The sequence below is a fragment of the Podarcis melisellensis genome (assembly GCF_964234715.1).
Source record: "Podarcis melisellensis genome assembly, chromosome: 4".
Lineage (NCBI taxonomy): Eukaryota > Metazoa > Chordata > Lepidosauria > Squamata > Lacertidae > Podarcis > Podarcis melisellensis.
In genome coordinates this window covers 50,854,473-50,871,211 of record NC_138531.1, presented here as the reverse complement: position 1 = coordinate 50,871,211, position 16,739 = coordinate 50,854,473, and the positions used below count along the sequence as shown (strand labels likewise).

At 41.3% G+C, this 16,739-nt stretch overlaps 1 protein-coding gene across 2 annotated transcripts in view; it reads left to right on the top strand.

The window, feature by feature from the left end:
- IGSF5 (immunoglobulin superfamily member 5) overlaps positions 1-16,739 on the top strand; it is a 42,130-nt gene that overhangs the window by 12,007 nt on the left and 13,384 nt on the right. For both annotated transcript variants that reach the window (XM_081908751.1, XM_081908750.1), the window contains exons 3-8: positions 1,101-1,421; positions 2,974-3,282; positions 6,546-6,665; positions 8,090-8,114; positions 10,730-10,842; positions 12,475-12,551. In XM_081908751.1, the coding sequence (XP_081764877.1) occupies positions 1,101-1,421; positions 2,974-3,282; positions 6,546-6,665; positions 8,090-8,114; positions 10,730-10,842; positions 12,475-12,551 (965 nt within the window). The remainder of the gene's footprint in view (positions 1-1,100; positions 1,422-2,973; positions 3,283-6,545; positions 6,666-8,089; positions 8,115-10,729; positions 10,843-12,474; positions 12,552-16,739) is intronic.

Genomic DNA, 16,739 nt, shown 5'->3' with positions numbered 1-16,739 from the left:
AAGTGTTCTGGAATTGGTTCACATGATGGGAATTACCCTACTATGCCACCTATTCAAATGACTCTTGTAGAGTATTTAGGCTGTTGTGCAATTCTTGGCTCTTGGAAAATCACATGCCCTTTCTGGTAATTATTTCTTTAAAGAAAGTAAAAGAAAAGAAAAGATTAAGCCAAGTTTTGCCAACATGAGGATTTATTAAAGTCGTTGTCAATCAATCCACAGAACTGAGCACAAAACTTTGAAAAATTAACTCTTGCAGATCAGTCTGTCAAAGCTGCACAGGATGGATTAAGAAAATTCAAAATGTTTATCCCGAAAGCTCTATAATGGAACAGGCAAGGGCAGCGCTACCAAATAAGCCACAACTACAGTGGTACCTTGGGTTACAGATGCTTCAGGTTACAGACGCTTCAGGTTACAGACTCCGCTAACCCAGAAATAGTACCTTGGGTTAAAATTTTGCTTCAGGATGAGAACAGAAATTGTGCTCCGGCGGCGTGGTAGCAGCAGTCAGCTCCATTAGCTAAAGTGGTGCTTCAGGTTAACAACAGTTTCAGATTAAGAACAGAGCTCCAGAACGAATTAAGTTCTTAACCTGAGGTACCGCTGTATTCTCAGGATAGGATGAATCTGCTTCTAGGCACATGGTTGTTTAAAACCAGTTTAGGTCCAAAATGGGAATGCTTCGAACCAGAACTCTGGGATTCATTAAGCAACTACTCTACTGTCAACTTAAACTGAGGCAAGACCTTCCCTCTGTTTTCAAGCACAGGGAAAAGTTACAATACAAGACGACTGATAGCTTTTGTTTCTAATGTTCACAGCAAAGGTTCTTCAGACATTATACACACTATCTGGCATTAATCTGTGTTACCAGTACATTAACCAACTTAAATGCCTCCTTCATTTTTTTGTTCACACGGACGTTTAATGCTCCTCATGTATTTATGCAGAAGGGTGATGTCAGACCTATATACATTGATTTTTTTAACTGTTATCATGATGATTGTGTAAGATAAGCTAGAAACACCCTTATTGACTTTGGTGTTGGTCTAGTTTCATTTCCTGAGTGATTTCCCCCCCCCCCTCCTGTTTTGCAGATACTGGGTTTGGCTACTCCATCATAGAAGGTCCCAGAAATTTAACAATTCTTGCTGGTTCAGTGGCTCATTTTAACTGTACAGTGTCAGAAGGGTATAAGATTTTGATATGGCTTTTCAATGGAACCCCTATATTGACTGTACTGGGTAACGGAACACCTGTTATAACAAATCCGAAATACAATCAGGATGGTTTTCAAAATGGTATTGAGTTCACCTCCGGACTCAAGATTTTTGATGTCCAGCTACATGATTCTGGAGAAATAAAATGCAGCCTCCAGAACTTTCAGGAAGATAAATACGCATTTCTTTCTGTTCAAGGTGTGTATGCCTTTTTGTCATCCTTCAGTTTTAAGGAAAAAACATTTAGGCCAATTGCAAGAGTAATTCATACTGAGATTGCTCTTTCCTATTCCTTCTATACTTCCTTCTCTCAGCACTTTAAACAGTATTGTGGCATTTAAACACTAATAGATGTGCTGCAGCACAAGCCTTTGTGGTAGATGAATAGCAAAATTTTCAGTTGTATACCCTCCAACATTCTGACAATTAAAATTGGGTTGCAGGTCCTTTGGTGCCGTGCTCCCATGCAAGCCAGCTGAGGCTTCCCAGTCCCATGTCTCTGTTGCTGGCAGCAGCTCCCTCAGGAAGCGGCAGACCAGCACCTTCACCTCCTCCTCCCTGTCATCGTCTTCATCTTTGTCGCCTTCTTCTGTGCCTCTGGCAGGGACAGCATCAGGCAGAGCAGGCGTGGCCTTTGGGTCTGACTGGGGCATCCTGGCTTACACCACCAGTACCTCCTCCATGGGCTCCAGCTCGGCTGCCTTCATTTGCGTGAAAAACATGCCTCTTTTGGTGCCGGGCTCTCATGGGAAATAGCTGACATGTGCGAGAGCTTGGCACCAAAAATGAGACATCCAATCAGAAGCCACGATGTAATCTGCAATCTGCAATTCTGGGATGCCCTGGTCAAATCAGAACTGTCGGTGGGTATGCACTTGACATGTGTTTTTATATATCAGAGAGAGAGGGAGAGAGCAAGAGAGAGCACATACAGATGGCTGTAGCACCCCCTGCTTCTAATGCCATAGCAATGCTACCATAAAACTAGTGGTTAGTGGATACTAAGCCAGCATTTGGGAATCATTACAATAGACCCTCATCAAGATATCAGATGCTCCTTTTGACAATACTGCCAATCAGCATTGTTTAGAGCCCAAACTTTTTTCAAAGAGGGCCAGATTTGATGAAGTGAATATGTGTGAGGGCTGACCACAGGTGTTTAGCTTTTTTTAGGATTGAAGTTGTTGAGCTTTTTAAAGGATTTTACTCCAGGACATATACTGCCACAGGGGCCAGATTAAATCAACCAGCAGGCCGGATTAGGCCCCCGAATTGGACTTTGGACATGCCTGGTTTAGGGAATGCATATAGAAATGATAAATCATCTCTCGGCTCTAAAAAATTGCCAAGTGAAGGATCAATCTGCAGTGTGGCATTTTCAAAATTCTTGATAAATCTAATCCAATTTATTTTTTAAAACTGCAAATGGAAAAAATAATCATTAGTGCATAATTCTGTAGCTCAGAAAGATGCATCTATCAGCATGGCTACAAAGCTTCAATAATTATCTTCCAACAATAATCTGGGAAACCTGCTTCTGTTTCTAAAGCCACTAATGGGCTGTTAGAAATGCTTTAAAGGTTACTTTTTCAACATGGAAATCTGGGTTTCATTTTTTTGGGGGGGGGGATGTAATTCTCTTGGTGGCAACATGAAACCAAATTAAGAAAATAAATTCAACCTGACCCTATAAAAATGTGTAGTGTAAACTATTCTGAAGGAAGAAAAACATCTTCTTTTCCCCAAACAGTTAATGGATCTTTGACTATCAAACCTGGCAACTTGACAGTAAGAGAGAACCAAACAACTGAGATAATTTGTGAAGCTATTGGATGGGCTCCTGCTCCACAGATTTCCTGGATGGTAAATAATATTACATTAGATAATTCCATGTACATTACCAACCAGAGTCAAGGATCAAATGGCTTGTACAATGAAGAGAGCATCTTAACCCTGACACCAGTGACCAATAGCACTGTGACTTGCTTTGTCGCTATAGATGCACTCTCTGAGCCACAGAATGCAACTGCGACACTTACTGTGTATCAACCTCCTTCAAGTAAGTGACTATTTTGCGGGTACACTTCTTTCTTTCTTTCTTTCTTTCTTTCTTTCTTTCTTTCTTTCTTTCTTTCTTTCTTTCTTTCTTTCTTTCTTTCTTTCTTTCTTTCTTCCTTCCTTCCTTCCTTCCTTCCTTCCTTCCTTCCTTCCTTCCTTCCTTCCTTCCTTCCTTCCTTCCTTCCTTCTTTCTTTCTTAACATTTATTCAAAAGTTACAATACAGCTTTGTCCACTGCCATAATATCACAAAATGACTACTCCAGTCCTCAATCCCACATCACTGTCATGTTCAAAATCTTTAATTTCTTGTTATGCAATCTACTATACATGGCTGAAAGGTACTGTACTTGGCTTTCGATCATGGCTAAAATATTGGTGGGACATCCATTCACAGACTATATGAAATTTGGTGAGTTTCATGAAGATGGCTCTGGAATGGCCCTAGCTTTGGCCCTCTGGCTTTTGACAGCCTACAACTCCCATCATCCTTGACCATTGATCATGCTTGCTGGGGCTGATGCGTTACAGTGCACAAACACCTGGAAGGCCACAGGTTCACCATCCCTACTCCAGGTGCTTCCATGTCCAATTATTAATGTACAGTGCCAACTGTAGAGTTGGGCTCTTCTGCATACAAAGGAGGCGTTCTGCCACAGAGAAATGATTCCTCCCAAAGTTACACATTGATTTTTATTATTGGCAACCCTTAGTATGTTAAATGAGGCAAAGACGGCTGATAAGAGGCAGAAGTGATTGCTTTATTTACCTCAGTTGTTAGGCAAGGTTTTCTGATCATAGTTTCCTGGTCATAGGCTTCCACTTTGTACTCCATTTGTGCCAGTACCTTAGGGACCCATTTCCTTGTGTGTTTCTGTTCTAGAAATGACCAGAGTAGATGTTTCTAATTACTGACTAAGCGAAACAGAATCCATCAGGAAGATTCTGTTTTGTGGGTGATGGGGGAATTAATAAAGCCTCTTGTCTAGCTGTCACTCTGAAGAAGCAGCCATATTCAGTTGCCATAGTGACATGATGTAACTCAGAATGGAAGAAAAGCAGATGCCACAAAGTGCAATTACGGGGTACTTACTGATTTATCTAGGAACATTCTTCATTTTATTCCCCGAGAAGCTGTTTCTGCAGGAGGAGAAACATGTGAGTTGTCAGGGTTGGAGTACATAAAAATCTTTTAATGATTAGGCTGAAATTGAGATATGTTAGCAGTAATGAAGAAAACCGCCTCTCCTCTCTCTTACACACATTACTTTATATGCCATTTCATAGTTTCCTGACAGCTTTCTTTAGTGTTTTGTGTGGTCACCATTCACTGGGCTGAAGGAAGTTTCAATGGGAGGGGGAGCCATCTATTACAATGTAAAAGAGAAGATTAATTTAGAAGCATGCACTTCAGTCACCAGACTGTTCTCCTGTTCTCCTTGGAGGAAGTATGAAGAACACTTAAACTGGTGAGGTTGTGAAAGCAGGTGGTGGAGGTGTTGGCTCTTGCCAAAAGGGCAATGGAAGATTTTTGATATTTTAGGACTTAGAAGTGCCCCATAGAGTATACCTTTTAAAGTACAGTGGGCCTGCCACTTACACTCACCTTACTTCTGCTATTACAACCTTACGCAGGTGGGGGAATAAATCAATGGAGTGCTGGGACATTAGGATGTCCTTGGTCCCTTCCTCCGCTGTCTCCAAGGACAAAGAGGGGCTTAACATGCCAGCACAGCAGCAGGAGAAGCCACAGGTTGCTGTCAGGCGAGGAGATTTATGCTGTTGCTTCAATGGTCCAGTTCAGGGCTCAGACCTGGGACATAGATGCCTAGCTAGCTACATAGCGGGAATGGTGTGTATATCCTGTGCACCTGAGGAGATGCTGTAATTGAGTGCCTTACCAATAAAGAACTAACACTCATTTGTTCTCCTTGTGCTGGGTGTGCTCAGGAGTATGAGAGACGTCAGGGGTGCCGTATTATGGGTTTGGTATCCTTGGAATGAAGGTGACTGGAGACTGTGATGTTTTGGTGATGTGTTTTTTATTTACACATATATACAAGCTAAGCAGAAGATGAAGAGACTCACAGCATTAACACTCAGCCTAACTGATCTAACTTGCCCATTTGGGTTCAGGTCTCCCTCTGAGTTAGGGCTTTGGGTTCAGCACAGAGTGCAAGGCCATGTAGGCACCCCCATTTATTTTGTGAGCAGTATGCTCCCACCACAGGTTTGGGAAGTGGTGTACACATGACATTAGTCAAAATCCATATACATATATAATATGAAATAGTGTGTTTTGATGTACACCCCCCACCAAAACTAACTTTATCTGAATTGAGAAAAAGAACCACTTAGCTGAATTTTAAGTAGGTAATGTGTACATGACCATCTCCATGTCATCCCATCTCCACTCTAGCTCACACCTTGCCAATTGTTCTCCTACACCTAGGATAGAGTGTCTAGTTGTTTCTATGGCAACATAGCCAGATCTTTAGTCATGTAAAAAGGATGCTTAACAGGTATGACTAGGGCCATTAACTTGACAAAGAGACTGATTTGACCACTGCGGCAGTTCCTTTTACAACAAAATCCCACCTTACCAACGGTTTAGAAGGAGCCCCAAATGGCAAACCAACCAACCAACCCCCCCCCCCCCGCCGCCACCCCTGGCAATCCTGCAACACTATATAAAGTGGCAATGCTGTAGGGGAAGTTTAATCAGATCTTTCATACCCAAAGATTTAAAGGGAAAACTTTGGAAACTTGAGGGTTTAATGTGTAAACAGCCATGGTGTGTTTTGCACAACAATGCCAATTATACTCAAAAGCCTTCTCTCCTCTGATGTGGTCTATAGCTATGATAATTCTTTTTAGATAGGTGAAATATAAAGCCACTGAAGAGGACTGTTCAGCTGAAACGCATCTGTTGCATTAACTTTTTAATTGGATGCATAGTTTATTAGACTAGGAACTAATTTTCGCCCACATATTCCCTTCTCCTGCCTCTTCCATGCCACACTTTCCCACTACAGCCAAATTGGCAACTATGTCTATTGAGTAGAAACCGATGCATGAAATCAGAATCTGTTGAAATAATAAAAATAAAATTATAATGTATCTGGCAAAGACTCCTGGACTTCTAGAAGCCACAACAGGGTGAGATTACTTAAGAAAGCACAGCAGTCTATGAGTAACTCATTAAATTCATAGGGAGACGTGCATATTTTACTGTGCTTCTTAACATTTATTAATTTTTATCTAGTAGCAGGCGATGACGGACGAACTCGAACTATAATTTTAGCAGTTGTATTGTCAATTGTTGGTTTCCTCCTCCTGATCCTTATTATTCTGCTTATTATCTGCTGCTGCAAAAGAAGGAAAGGTACGTGGGCTCTCTGAACCATTTTAAAACATGGAATTATTTAGGGAGGGGAATTAGGTCCAAAGAACTGACTTTTGTGACAGTGGCAGATTTCTACTTGTATTCTTGATAAATGTAGATACGAACACTAAAAATAACCGGGAGAAAGACTGGGACTTAAACACTGATGGTGAGGAATGGAATTCAATGTGGCATAAATTCCCTTATAAATCAACCTCAGTCAAATATAGAGAAACAGCCCGGACCAGAAGGGAAACTGTTCCTCATAATCTGTTGTTAAATTGCTTAACGGCATACAATCCAGCGGTGAGCAATTTGTAAATAAAAAGCAATTGGAAATGACAAGACTGTTTGAAACGCGCTCTTAACTGTTTACACATCAAGCCCTCAGTTATTGGCACAGCTAATTTGAGAAGTTGCTTTACCATTCATTTCTGCAAGTGCAGCATTATGCATAAAAAGTAAACAATTCCAGCCAACACCAGGGCTCACACTCCCTTTGTTGTGTTTGTTCCCTGGCAATGTGGCCAGGCCATTCTCTTCAAACGCAGGTCTTCCTACATGGATAACCCTGGAGTTTCCAGCAAGCTGCTCTTCCGCAGATCCCCATTCTGTTGTGGGGGAAGGAGAGGGTGGGAGCTGGACGCAGTCTTGGAGTGCCTTGACTTGAATAGTCTGTTTGCAGCCTGTTATAGAAATAGTGGCACATAGGTGCATGTGTGCGGGGAAAGGATAATAGGGTGGAGGGTGATGGATGGTGGGTGGTGGACGGTGTCCCACTGAGCCACACCACACCCTGCTTTCCATGTTGAAAGGGAGCAAGATTGCAGCCCAAGTTTCAGAGGAATTCACTGCAGAGTAATTACTTATTTTTGAGATATACAGTTGTACCTTGGTTTTTGAACAGCTTAGTTCTCAAACGTTTTGGCTCCCGAACACCACAAACCCGGAAGTGACTGTTCCAGTTTGCGAACTGTTTTTGGAAGCCGAACGTCTGATGGGGCTTCTGCAGCTTCTAATTGGCTGCAGGAGCTCCCTGCAGCCAATCAGAAGTGGTGCTTGAGTTTCTGAATGTTTTGGAAGTTGAACGGACTTCCGGAACGGATTCCATTCAACTTCCAAAGTACGACTGCATAGGAAAAATGTATAGCATAGTGATCCTACATATGAGTTATGAAGGGAAGTTCTTCCTGCCTACAATAATTCTCTCTCTTGTTTGAATGAGGAGTCCAGGTCCACACAAGCTGAGCGCCTCCTTTTTACTTGAATGACTGAGGGTGTCTGTGCATGGACAATCTCAGTTTGAGCGCTGGAGCACCTTTCTGTATTAAATTAATATATTTAAGAAGACTTAAGAGTGTTCTTTTCAAATAAATTGCTATGTTTCTTTAGAGTATATTCTAAAATCTGACCTTTCCCCCCAGACTCCAAGTATCAAGAGGAGATGAGGTAAGCTGATTATCGTTTTTGTTTCACTCATTTGGTAAAATTTCTATTTAATATTTTGCCCAGCTTGGCCTGTGGTAAGGGATGATGAAAGATGTAATTCAATAATATCCGGAGAGTCACAGGTTATCCACCCCTGTATTACTAGATTTGAAACATACAAAGCCAGGAACATACAAATTGTTTGCCATGGATAATACAGTATATATATTTTCTTTTAAAATGTCCAGATGAAAATAAAAGGGAAAAAGAGATTCTATTTCATTATAAATTTAAGTGATTTTAAATTGCTGAATTATCTGTCACCATCACATGACATTTGACTGAATGAATAGTACATGATTTACCTTTAATACCCTTTACTTTTACCCTTTACCTTTAATAGCAACATGACTCCAAACTGAAACTTTGATCCATCAAATAACTGTTTTACACTGGAACATTCTTATAGTAGCTTTAATATGTGCAACATATTTCATTTCATATATTTGAGTTAAAACATTTTTATACCACCCTTCATTTAAAAATTCCAAGGCATTTTGCAACACATAAACACTCGGTGGAAACAGGGCACTAAAAGCTAATAAATGCTGCAATTACAGCAACAACCACGGGAGGTCACTGTGCACCAGAATAGCTCACTCCTCCTAGCTCAAGTAATGCTTACAGTGGATATGCCAATTCTACAGGCTCTTCGAGTATAGAATTTCTGTTGTACAGAAACAGAACTGAAACCGAGACAGGTTGGCACATGTTAATTGTAACCAACTGGTAGGCAAATTAAATGGCATTCTCTGCTTTTCAAGACTTATTTGAAAGCAACCTTTGGAGAGAGAAAAAAGATGTTTGGTAACAAATTGCTTCTAGCTTAGCAAAATTAGTTTTGACCACTTAAAATGAAGTAAGCTAATTGTCTCTATGCTAGAATGCATTAGGTTGTTAAGCTTGAAAATGTAAGAGAGCTTTCATCTGTATTGAGAAGCTGTTAATCAATATTGAACGGAAACTTTAAAATGACGTCATTGTGGGAAAGGTTTGCCAGGGTTTTTGTTTGCATTCGTCTTCAAGACTGAAAGCTATCCTTTGCCGTCAGAGGGAAGAAGGAAATTTAATTCTGATTTGGGCTAATCAGTGCAATTGCTTATCTAGGTATGCCATATTTTGTTTCGCCTTAGCTTGGCAGTTAAATCATTCACTCTGAGTTCTAGAAGAAAGGATCTGGCTTGGGTTCACAATCTATACAAACCCCCCTCACATTTCATAATTGATATTTTATGGCAAAATGCTAACTGTCATTAAAATGAATTACTTGCTGTTCAAGAAAGTGGTGGAGATTAATCATGCCGGATTGGTCTGTGCTACACTACCCTGATCTCCAAGCGGTGCGAGATTCCAGGGCTTGTATTTCCTTTGGGAATGAGGCACAGTGGAGACCGTGGTGTCTTTATGATAGATGGTTTATTCACACATAAATACAACCTGATCCTACAATGGTTCACGGCATTAAGGGTCGTGTTTCTTGTTTGAACTTTGGATTCAAGCAGAAATCAAACATTGTGCTGTGCCTCTCAGGCTTTCCTGCCTGCAGCGTCACTTCTGGGTCACATTACACAGACTAAATGCTGGCCTTTTGCCATTCTCACTATCTAAGAGTTAGAGGAGGGGCCCCACTCATTTGCTGTCTGGCCCAGAGCCCCCTCTCACTTACTTCCTTAATGGCCCATTAATAGCCTGGCTTATTTAGCTTTTAACCCTTGCTGCCTCCAGGGATTACGTGTCAGTTGTCCAGTTTAACACCCCAAACCTTGATTAAATTCTAACACTTCACTGGATCCAAGAATTTAGTGGAGTCGAGCACCCACAAACTCTTAACACATCCAAGGGTACTTGCAGTTATTGCAAGTTGTTGAAGGGGATTTAGTTGGTTCAGGACTTGTGATAGGTCAGTGCATGGGTTTTGTACTGAGAAGAGGACTCTGGTCCCAGACTGCTCCCCTTTCCCTCTTTTATTACAGCTAAAGCAAAGGCAGCAGACTCCCCATCATGCATTTCCTAGTCAATACCCAGGAATGGGACTTGCACAATAGAGCTACAGTAGTTGGCTTGACTCCTTTGGCTGGCATCTGACACTGCGTTTCTGTAGCAGCTGATCTATACAATAAGCCTGGAAAGCAGATTAAATTTAATACTTCGGCTTAAAAACAGCTCTGGATCAGGCTGTTCCTTAGCTAGTTAGTAACTATGTACTGAAATCTTTGAGAGCATGCCAAAAAGCTACTAATGTATTACTTTTGCAAGTTGTACCTGGAGTAAAAACTGCTGAATTCAGAGTTTTTTGTAAATTAGATATGAAGTGAAGCCAGAGACCGTGCTTCACTTCTGTCCCCAGAACAAACTCACTCTCATAGTATCGCCCACTAAGTATACAAAAAGTCCCATAAATTCAATATAGGTGATAGGTTAATAATGGATAGTAAGCAGTGGAACTGGCTGACTTAACATGGCCACTTAAATTGTCTATCTGCCATAAAGCTGAAAAAATGAGGAAAGTCTTCTGTGGTTGCACTGAAAGATCTCAAATGACAGGGGTTCAAAGGTAAGCATTTTCTATTTTCTAGAAAGTCATCAGAAAAGAAAACTGCTGATAGAAATTTGGAGACAGACAGACACAGTGGACAAGAAAATTATGCATACAGTCCAGAGGATACAAGGCGTGCTGAGAAAATGACAGGTGGGCAAAAACTGTGTTTGGGGAAATTTCTATACATCACAAAAATGCATTTGAAATGCTTCTCTGGAGCACTCTGATGGGCAGAGAATAGCCTGAACATTTGTTTTGTTCTCAGAACAGTGGGATATTTGGCTACCACTGTGTGACTTGAAAAGCTAGGATGAATTGACCGAGGACCCGAAGCCTGGTTTGGCCAGTGTATGGCATCAAGCTGAAATCAATGAACTGTTTCCTCTAGAAGTCATTTAAAGGCAACTTTCAGTGCCCGTTTCCCAAACATATTAGTCATCTGTGCAAATGGCCCTCTATGCAGGACAATGCGTTTCCTAGGCATGTGCTTCCAGTCATTTCTGGTCAACGTGTCTAAAGGTACCATGTGACTGATAAATATTAGTGTTATATATGCATATCTTAAATCCTCAACTCAATCCTTCTCTATTTTAAGTGGTTTGAGGATGGTAGCCATGAATATCGGTTAAGTTATGCACAGCAATCCTAAGCATACAAAGTGGGAAGCAAGATGTATTTAAAAATCAGTTGCAGCTTAATTTGATTATTTTTTAACAAAATGAATGATAAAATTTTAATGTGAAGTTTATTGGATTTCTTTTTTAACCCAGTGGTACACTGTATAAACCCATATGCCATGCATGAATAATAAGGCAGTACAGTGTCCTCTGAATATCCTGATTCGATTCCCAGCTTCATGTTGAGCAGCAAAAGTGAGATAGCAGCACTGCTGAAGCAGGGCCCTGTGGCAAGAGAAGCAGGCATACAGACTCCCCTTCCTAAAGCATCTTGCTGAACATACTGCCTAGAATAATGAATATTTACTTCCTCCCAGGAGCTCAAGGTGGCCTACATCGTTCTTCCCCACCCATTTTTATCCTCACAACAACTCTCTGAGGTTGAGAGGGAGTGGCTGCCCAAGGTCACCGCAGTAAGCTTCAGGGCTGAGTGTGTATTTGAACCCTGGTCTCCCAGGTTCTTATCCGAAATTCTAACCACTATGCAACACTCCCTTTACCCTGAAAAAGATGTGCACAGATGCCATGATTAGGTCCTGAAGATGGATACATAGAAAAACAGACACACACACACAAGCCTTATGTAGTGTCATGCTATGCTATATGTGCAGTATGTGCACTCATTGTTCACTTCTGTGTCTAACTCTACACATACCATATACACAGGGAATGTATGTGAACCTTAGTGTGAGTTACATGTTAACAAACTTGACAAATGCATTTGGATTGTATGCTCAAATCGATAATCTGTGTGCAGCTTGTTGGGTCATGATTACATTGGTCTTCCTTCAGTGCAGAACAAGCTGCACTGAAGTTCGTCCTACTGTAACCCAACCATTTATAAATGGTGCAACCTGCAGGGGATTTGCCAAGGGGTACATTGGAGTGCTTGAATAGATAAGTCTCCACAAATTTCTTAGCAGGGTTTTAACAAAGCACCCACCCAATTTACAGCAAAGTATTCTGTTTCCTGAAGAGCGGTCTGTTCTCTTTACACAAAAAGGACATCTAAAAATACCTACATTTGTTTGTATTCTGAAATGATTTATAGTTCCTGCCATTCTGAAGAATCAATAACAGTTATCCTTTGTATATTGTCTTGCAGGAGTTCCCTCTTTCTCCCCAGATAACTCTAGCCTGTACGCTCCAGACGGGGATTTAGACGTGAATCCTGCATCACAGGTAATTGGAACAAGTCTTTTACAGACTGTGACATATTCCATAAACATGTAATGGACTTAAGTGATGGTTTCTAAAAAGACTGGAATTTTTTTTGGGGGGGGGTAATGCATTCTAGTTTCTGTCCTTAATGCTCTCTTAGTCTATTGAATGTTCTTTCAAAAATATCCTTAGCACAGCAAAACAGCATTTTCAAAACATGCAATTCACATAAGAAATTTGGATACAAAGATTAATATCTACAAAAGAATAAAACAGCATCATATTGAATGCTTGGTCTAAGATTTCATGCACCCTGGGACTTCAGCTTGGAGAGGGTGGTCTGAGTTGGAAATTGGGCTGTGGGGAAAGGGTTAAGCCCCCTTCTCCTTCTTGTTGCTTCCATTAAATTTGTAGCCTCCTGCAGCGTACACAAATGCACACACCTTGGGAGACTTTTACGTCTTTGCTGTGTAACATCAAACAGTACTTTAAATCACCTGTGTGCTTTATAGTACAAGCAGTGAACACAATTGTGCAGGACACCTGCCTGAGAATCATGAGAAATTTGAAGACGTGAAAATAAGAGGTACACACTTGAGTGGAATCCATAGAGTTAATTCTTTGTGAAGGAACAAACGCAAGGCCCACATGGCCAACATTTGGGCTGGTAAATTCCAAACAGACAAAATTGCTCCTACTCTAACCAACACACCTTAGGAGACCCCCCCTCTCATTCCCCGACACATGCTGCCCCTATTACACCCCCCCCTTTCTTTCCTGCCCTAGTTTATACTGTAATAGGGTTGAGGGTTGGGCTGGATGATCACAAGATCCTTCCCAACTGAGTGATACTTTAGTGGTAAGGTTGGCATATAGGTTTATTGCAGAAAAGAATTACATATTTCAAGGTGAAAATAGTAAAAAAAAAAAATCGGTACCCTTGTACATGCCTAGCCAGTTGCCTTCTGAGTGTAAAATATTTTCAGTAAGAAGACAGGAATGATGCTGCAGTGACCAGCATCACCTCTAGTGGGCCTAGGCTCTGACGTGGTACCTGACTGCTGCTCTCTCCATTATCTGCTGCTCTCTAGGTGGGCATGTGGGGCCCAGGACTTCAGCCCCCCCCCCCCGGTCCAGCCCTAGTTGCACTGCTTGCTTTCCCCATCACCCTCCTCCTTCTTTCTTATTTCATATCCTTTTCATGGCAAGGCTTCATTGCTACAAGCACAACACAAGACAGGAGCATTTTGAATTATGCTCTTTGTTCAATTATTTGTGAATTTCGATGTGGTATCTGGCTATTGAATGATTTATTGGTCTGGCAGTAGGTCATTGTGCAAAGCTGAGGCTACTTTGTTGGCTATTAAGATCGGGAATGCTGTATTTCAAAGAGTTTTGTGTTTGGATCATACAGAAAACATGCCTTGAGCCTGCAATTTGCAGAGTTTTTGCCATATATCGTAGTCTGCTTGCATTTTCTGTTTGCGCCAGCTTGCCAGGACCTTCCAGGTTCTGTCACATTCAATGCCAACAAATGATAGTGCTGATCTTAAATAGCATTTATTGCATGTATGATGGCACATAAACCACGTACCCATCACTCAGATCCGGTTTCCTGGGAACCTCACATTTCAGACCATTTGCTTACTTTATTAGCTGTCTCAGGAAGATTCCATAACTTGTGAATATTTTCTCATGATGACTCGTGATAGACTTCGGAATGGATCCTTTGAACCACCAGGTCTCAGAAGTCTGAACCCTATTTTTTCTCTCCCTTTGATTGGTGTCCGAGCAGGCCAATTTTCTGATATTACTCTCCCTCTCAGGGTAACACAGAGGTCAGTTTCCTTTAGAATGTTTGTTCTTAGAATGTATGCCTTTTTCAATCTGTTTGATTTAGAGCCTGGAGAACAGTTGGTGTTGAAAGAACAGATCAAAGTCACCTTAACTGTGGGGCCTATCTCTTGATTGAGAGAGTCAGGCAATTGCAGGAACAATAAAGCATCATGAAGAGCAAAGTAGATCAATTTCATAATGACCTAGTCTGTAAGATCAGGTGGCTTTGCAGGAGGATGGTGTAGGTTACAAAGACGTTCTATTTTAACAACACCATGCCCAATCAACATGCTTAAAAAAATTAGTATTTCCCTGTAGGTGTCTTCATGACCTTAGACTTAACCTGACACCAATTTCTGGGCTCATCACTGAATGTTGTAGGATGGCATTTCCCATTTGAGAACATGACAAACAATTGTTGCATTGCATTACGAACAAGGCAATCATTTGATGACTGTGTTTTGCTCTATCAAAAATTACCAATGGCTTCTTTCTTAGTTTTTGGATACATCTAGTGAGTATAAAATTTCATTTTTTTTAGGAATGAGTTTTTTTCTGCAGTATCAAATGAAAGTGACTTTAAAATAAAAATAATCTAGCTCAGGAGTCAGCAAACTTTTTCAGCAGGGGGTCAGTCCACTGTCCCTCAGACCTTGTGGGGGGCCGGACTATATATATATATATTTAAAATGAACGGATTCCTATGCCCCACAAATAACCCAGAGATGCATTTTAAATAAAAGGACACATTCTACTCATGTAAAAACATGCTGATTCCCGGACCATCTGCGGGCTGGATTTAGAAGACGATTGGGCCGGATCCAGCTCCCGGGCCTTAGTTTGCCTACCCATGATCTAGCTTCACCAGTTCTGATAGTGCCTTTGTGCTGAATTATGGGGAGCCTCAGAGTACGCAGCTCGCCTGTGACTCTTGGCATATGCCAATCAGGTGCCCTGAGCCATCTCTTTGCTGAGACATTCCAGGGGAGGGGCACCTCAAGATCAGCAAGGCTACTGGCACCTGCATCTTCAAGCCCACCTGCTGAAAACTCTCCAGTCTTTTTTTTTTTTTACTTCCCAGTAAGCAACAGCGAGATGACCGACCAATGTCAGGTGAGTGGTGATAACCCATCTGCCATCTGCTCTTGACAAAAACTCATTTCATTTTATGAACCTACCATTGTTTCCCCCGAGTCAGAAAAAACAACAACAAGTGAAGGTTACTTTCTTTAACTTGAGCTTTTAATTGGGCACATTTGTAGCATGCACTGTCTGGTGCACGAAGCACTGTTGGATGAATTTAAAAGAAGCATTAGTAGCCGAGTCTTTCTGTCACAGTGTTTGTCACTGCCAGCAAATCAACATGAAAGTAGATTAAATGGCAGCACTTTTCATTGAAGACCTCATGGCTGACAATAGATGCAGATTGCTAGGCTGCTTTCTGGAAATTTGACAGCATTTTTGCATTTCTGCTCACGACATCAAATCAGACCGACAGGAATCTGGATTTTTCTGTTGTGGGGAACAGAAGGCTTCTGTCAGTGCTATTGTGATACAGTGATGATGTCAATAGAAGAGGCATAAGTGCATGCATAGCTTGGTCTACAAGATCAAGGTGGAATACTTCTGAAGCTGCTTAAGCTCATGAGATCACACCAGGTCAAATGCCTCTCCCCCATAATCTGAAGTGGGTTCCTCAGAGGAAGTTGGGTGTTGAGTGATCATCTTCCAAGATTCATGACTGCCTGATTTATTATGAAGTTGAAATAGGAGATTTGTTCATCCCTACTGAAAAGGGGCACAAGCAGTATATACTAAGCACAACCTCAGTTCTCCAAGAGCTAGCCTGAAAACAGCAGTAACCATTCACAAGAGGGATATATCTCAAGGAACACGAGATTTGCAGAAGTCTAGAAAAGTCATTAGGAGAAAATAGGTGCTGCATGGATTACAACAAAAAGAGCCCAATGTGGACTGAGTATGCTTACTGGGCATGTGATACTGACTGCTCAAGAAGAAGAAAAACGGAAAGCTGAGGAATATCCTGGAAGAAGGGATGACTGCACAGGAGCCTTCCAAAATGCAATATTCTGTTGCAGGTCCCACTTGTTTTTGACAACTGGAACACATTCAAGAAAACTTGCAAATGAGCAATGGAGTGTCAAATCCTAGGACTTTTATGACAACATATCAACCATAAGGGCTCAGTATCACATACGTCCTAGAATCCAACTCTTCATTGCATATTTATACAACAAAAGTGGATTTTGTGAGCCCTTGTGGTTGCTAAGAGACTTATACTTCAAACCTGGAAGGATAAATACCCAACATCTACTATGCAATGGTCTGAGGATCTCCCTGCCCTGGGGACAT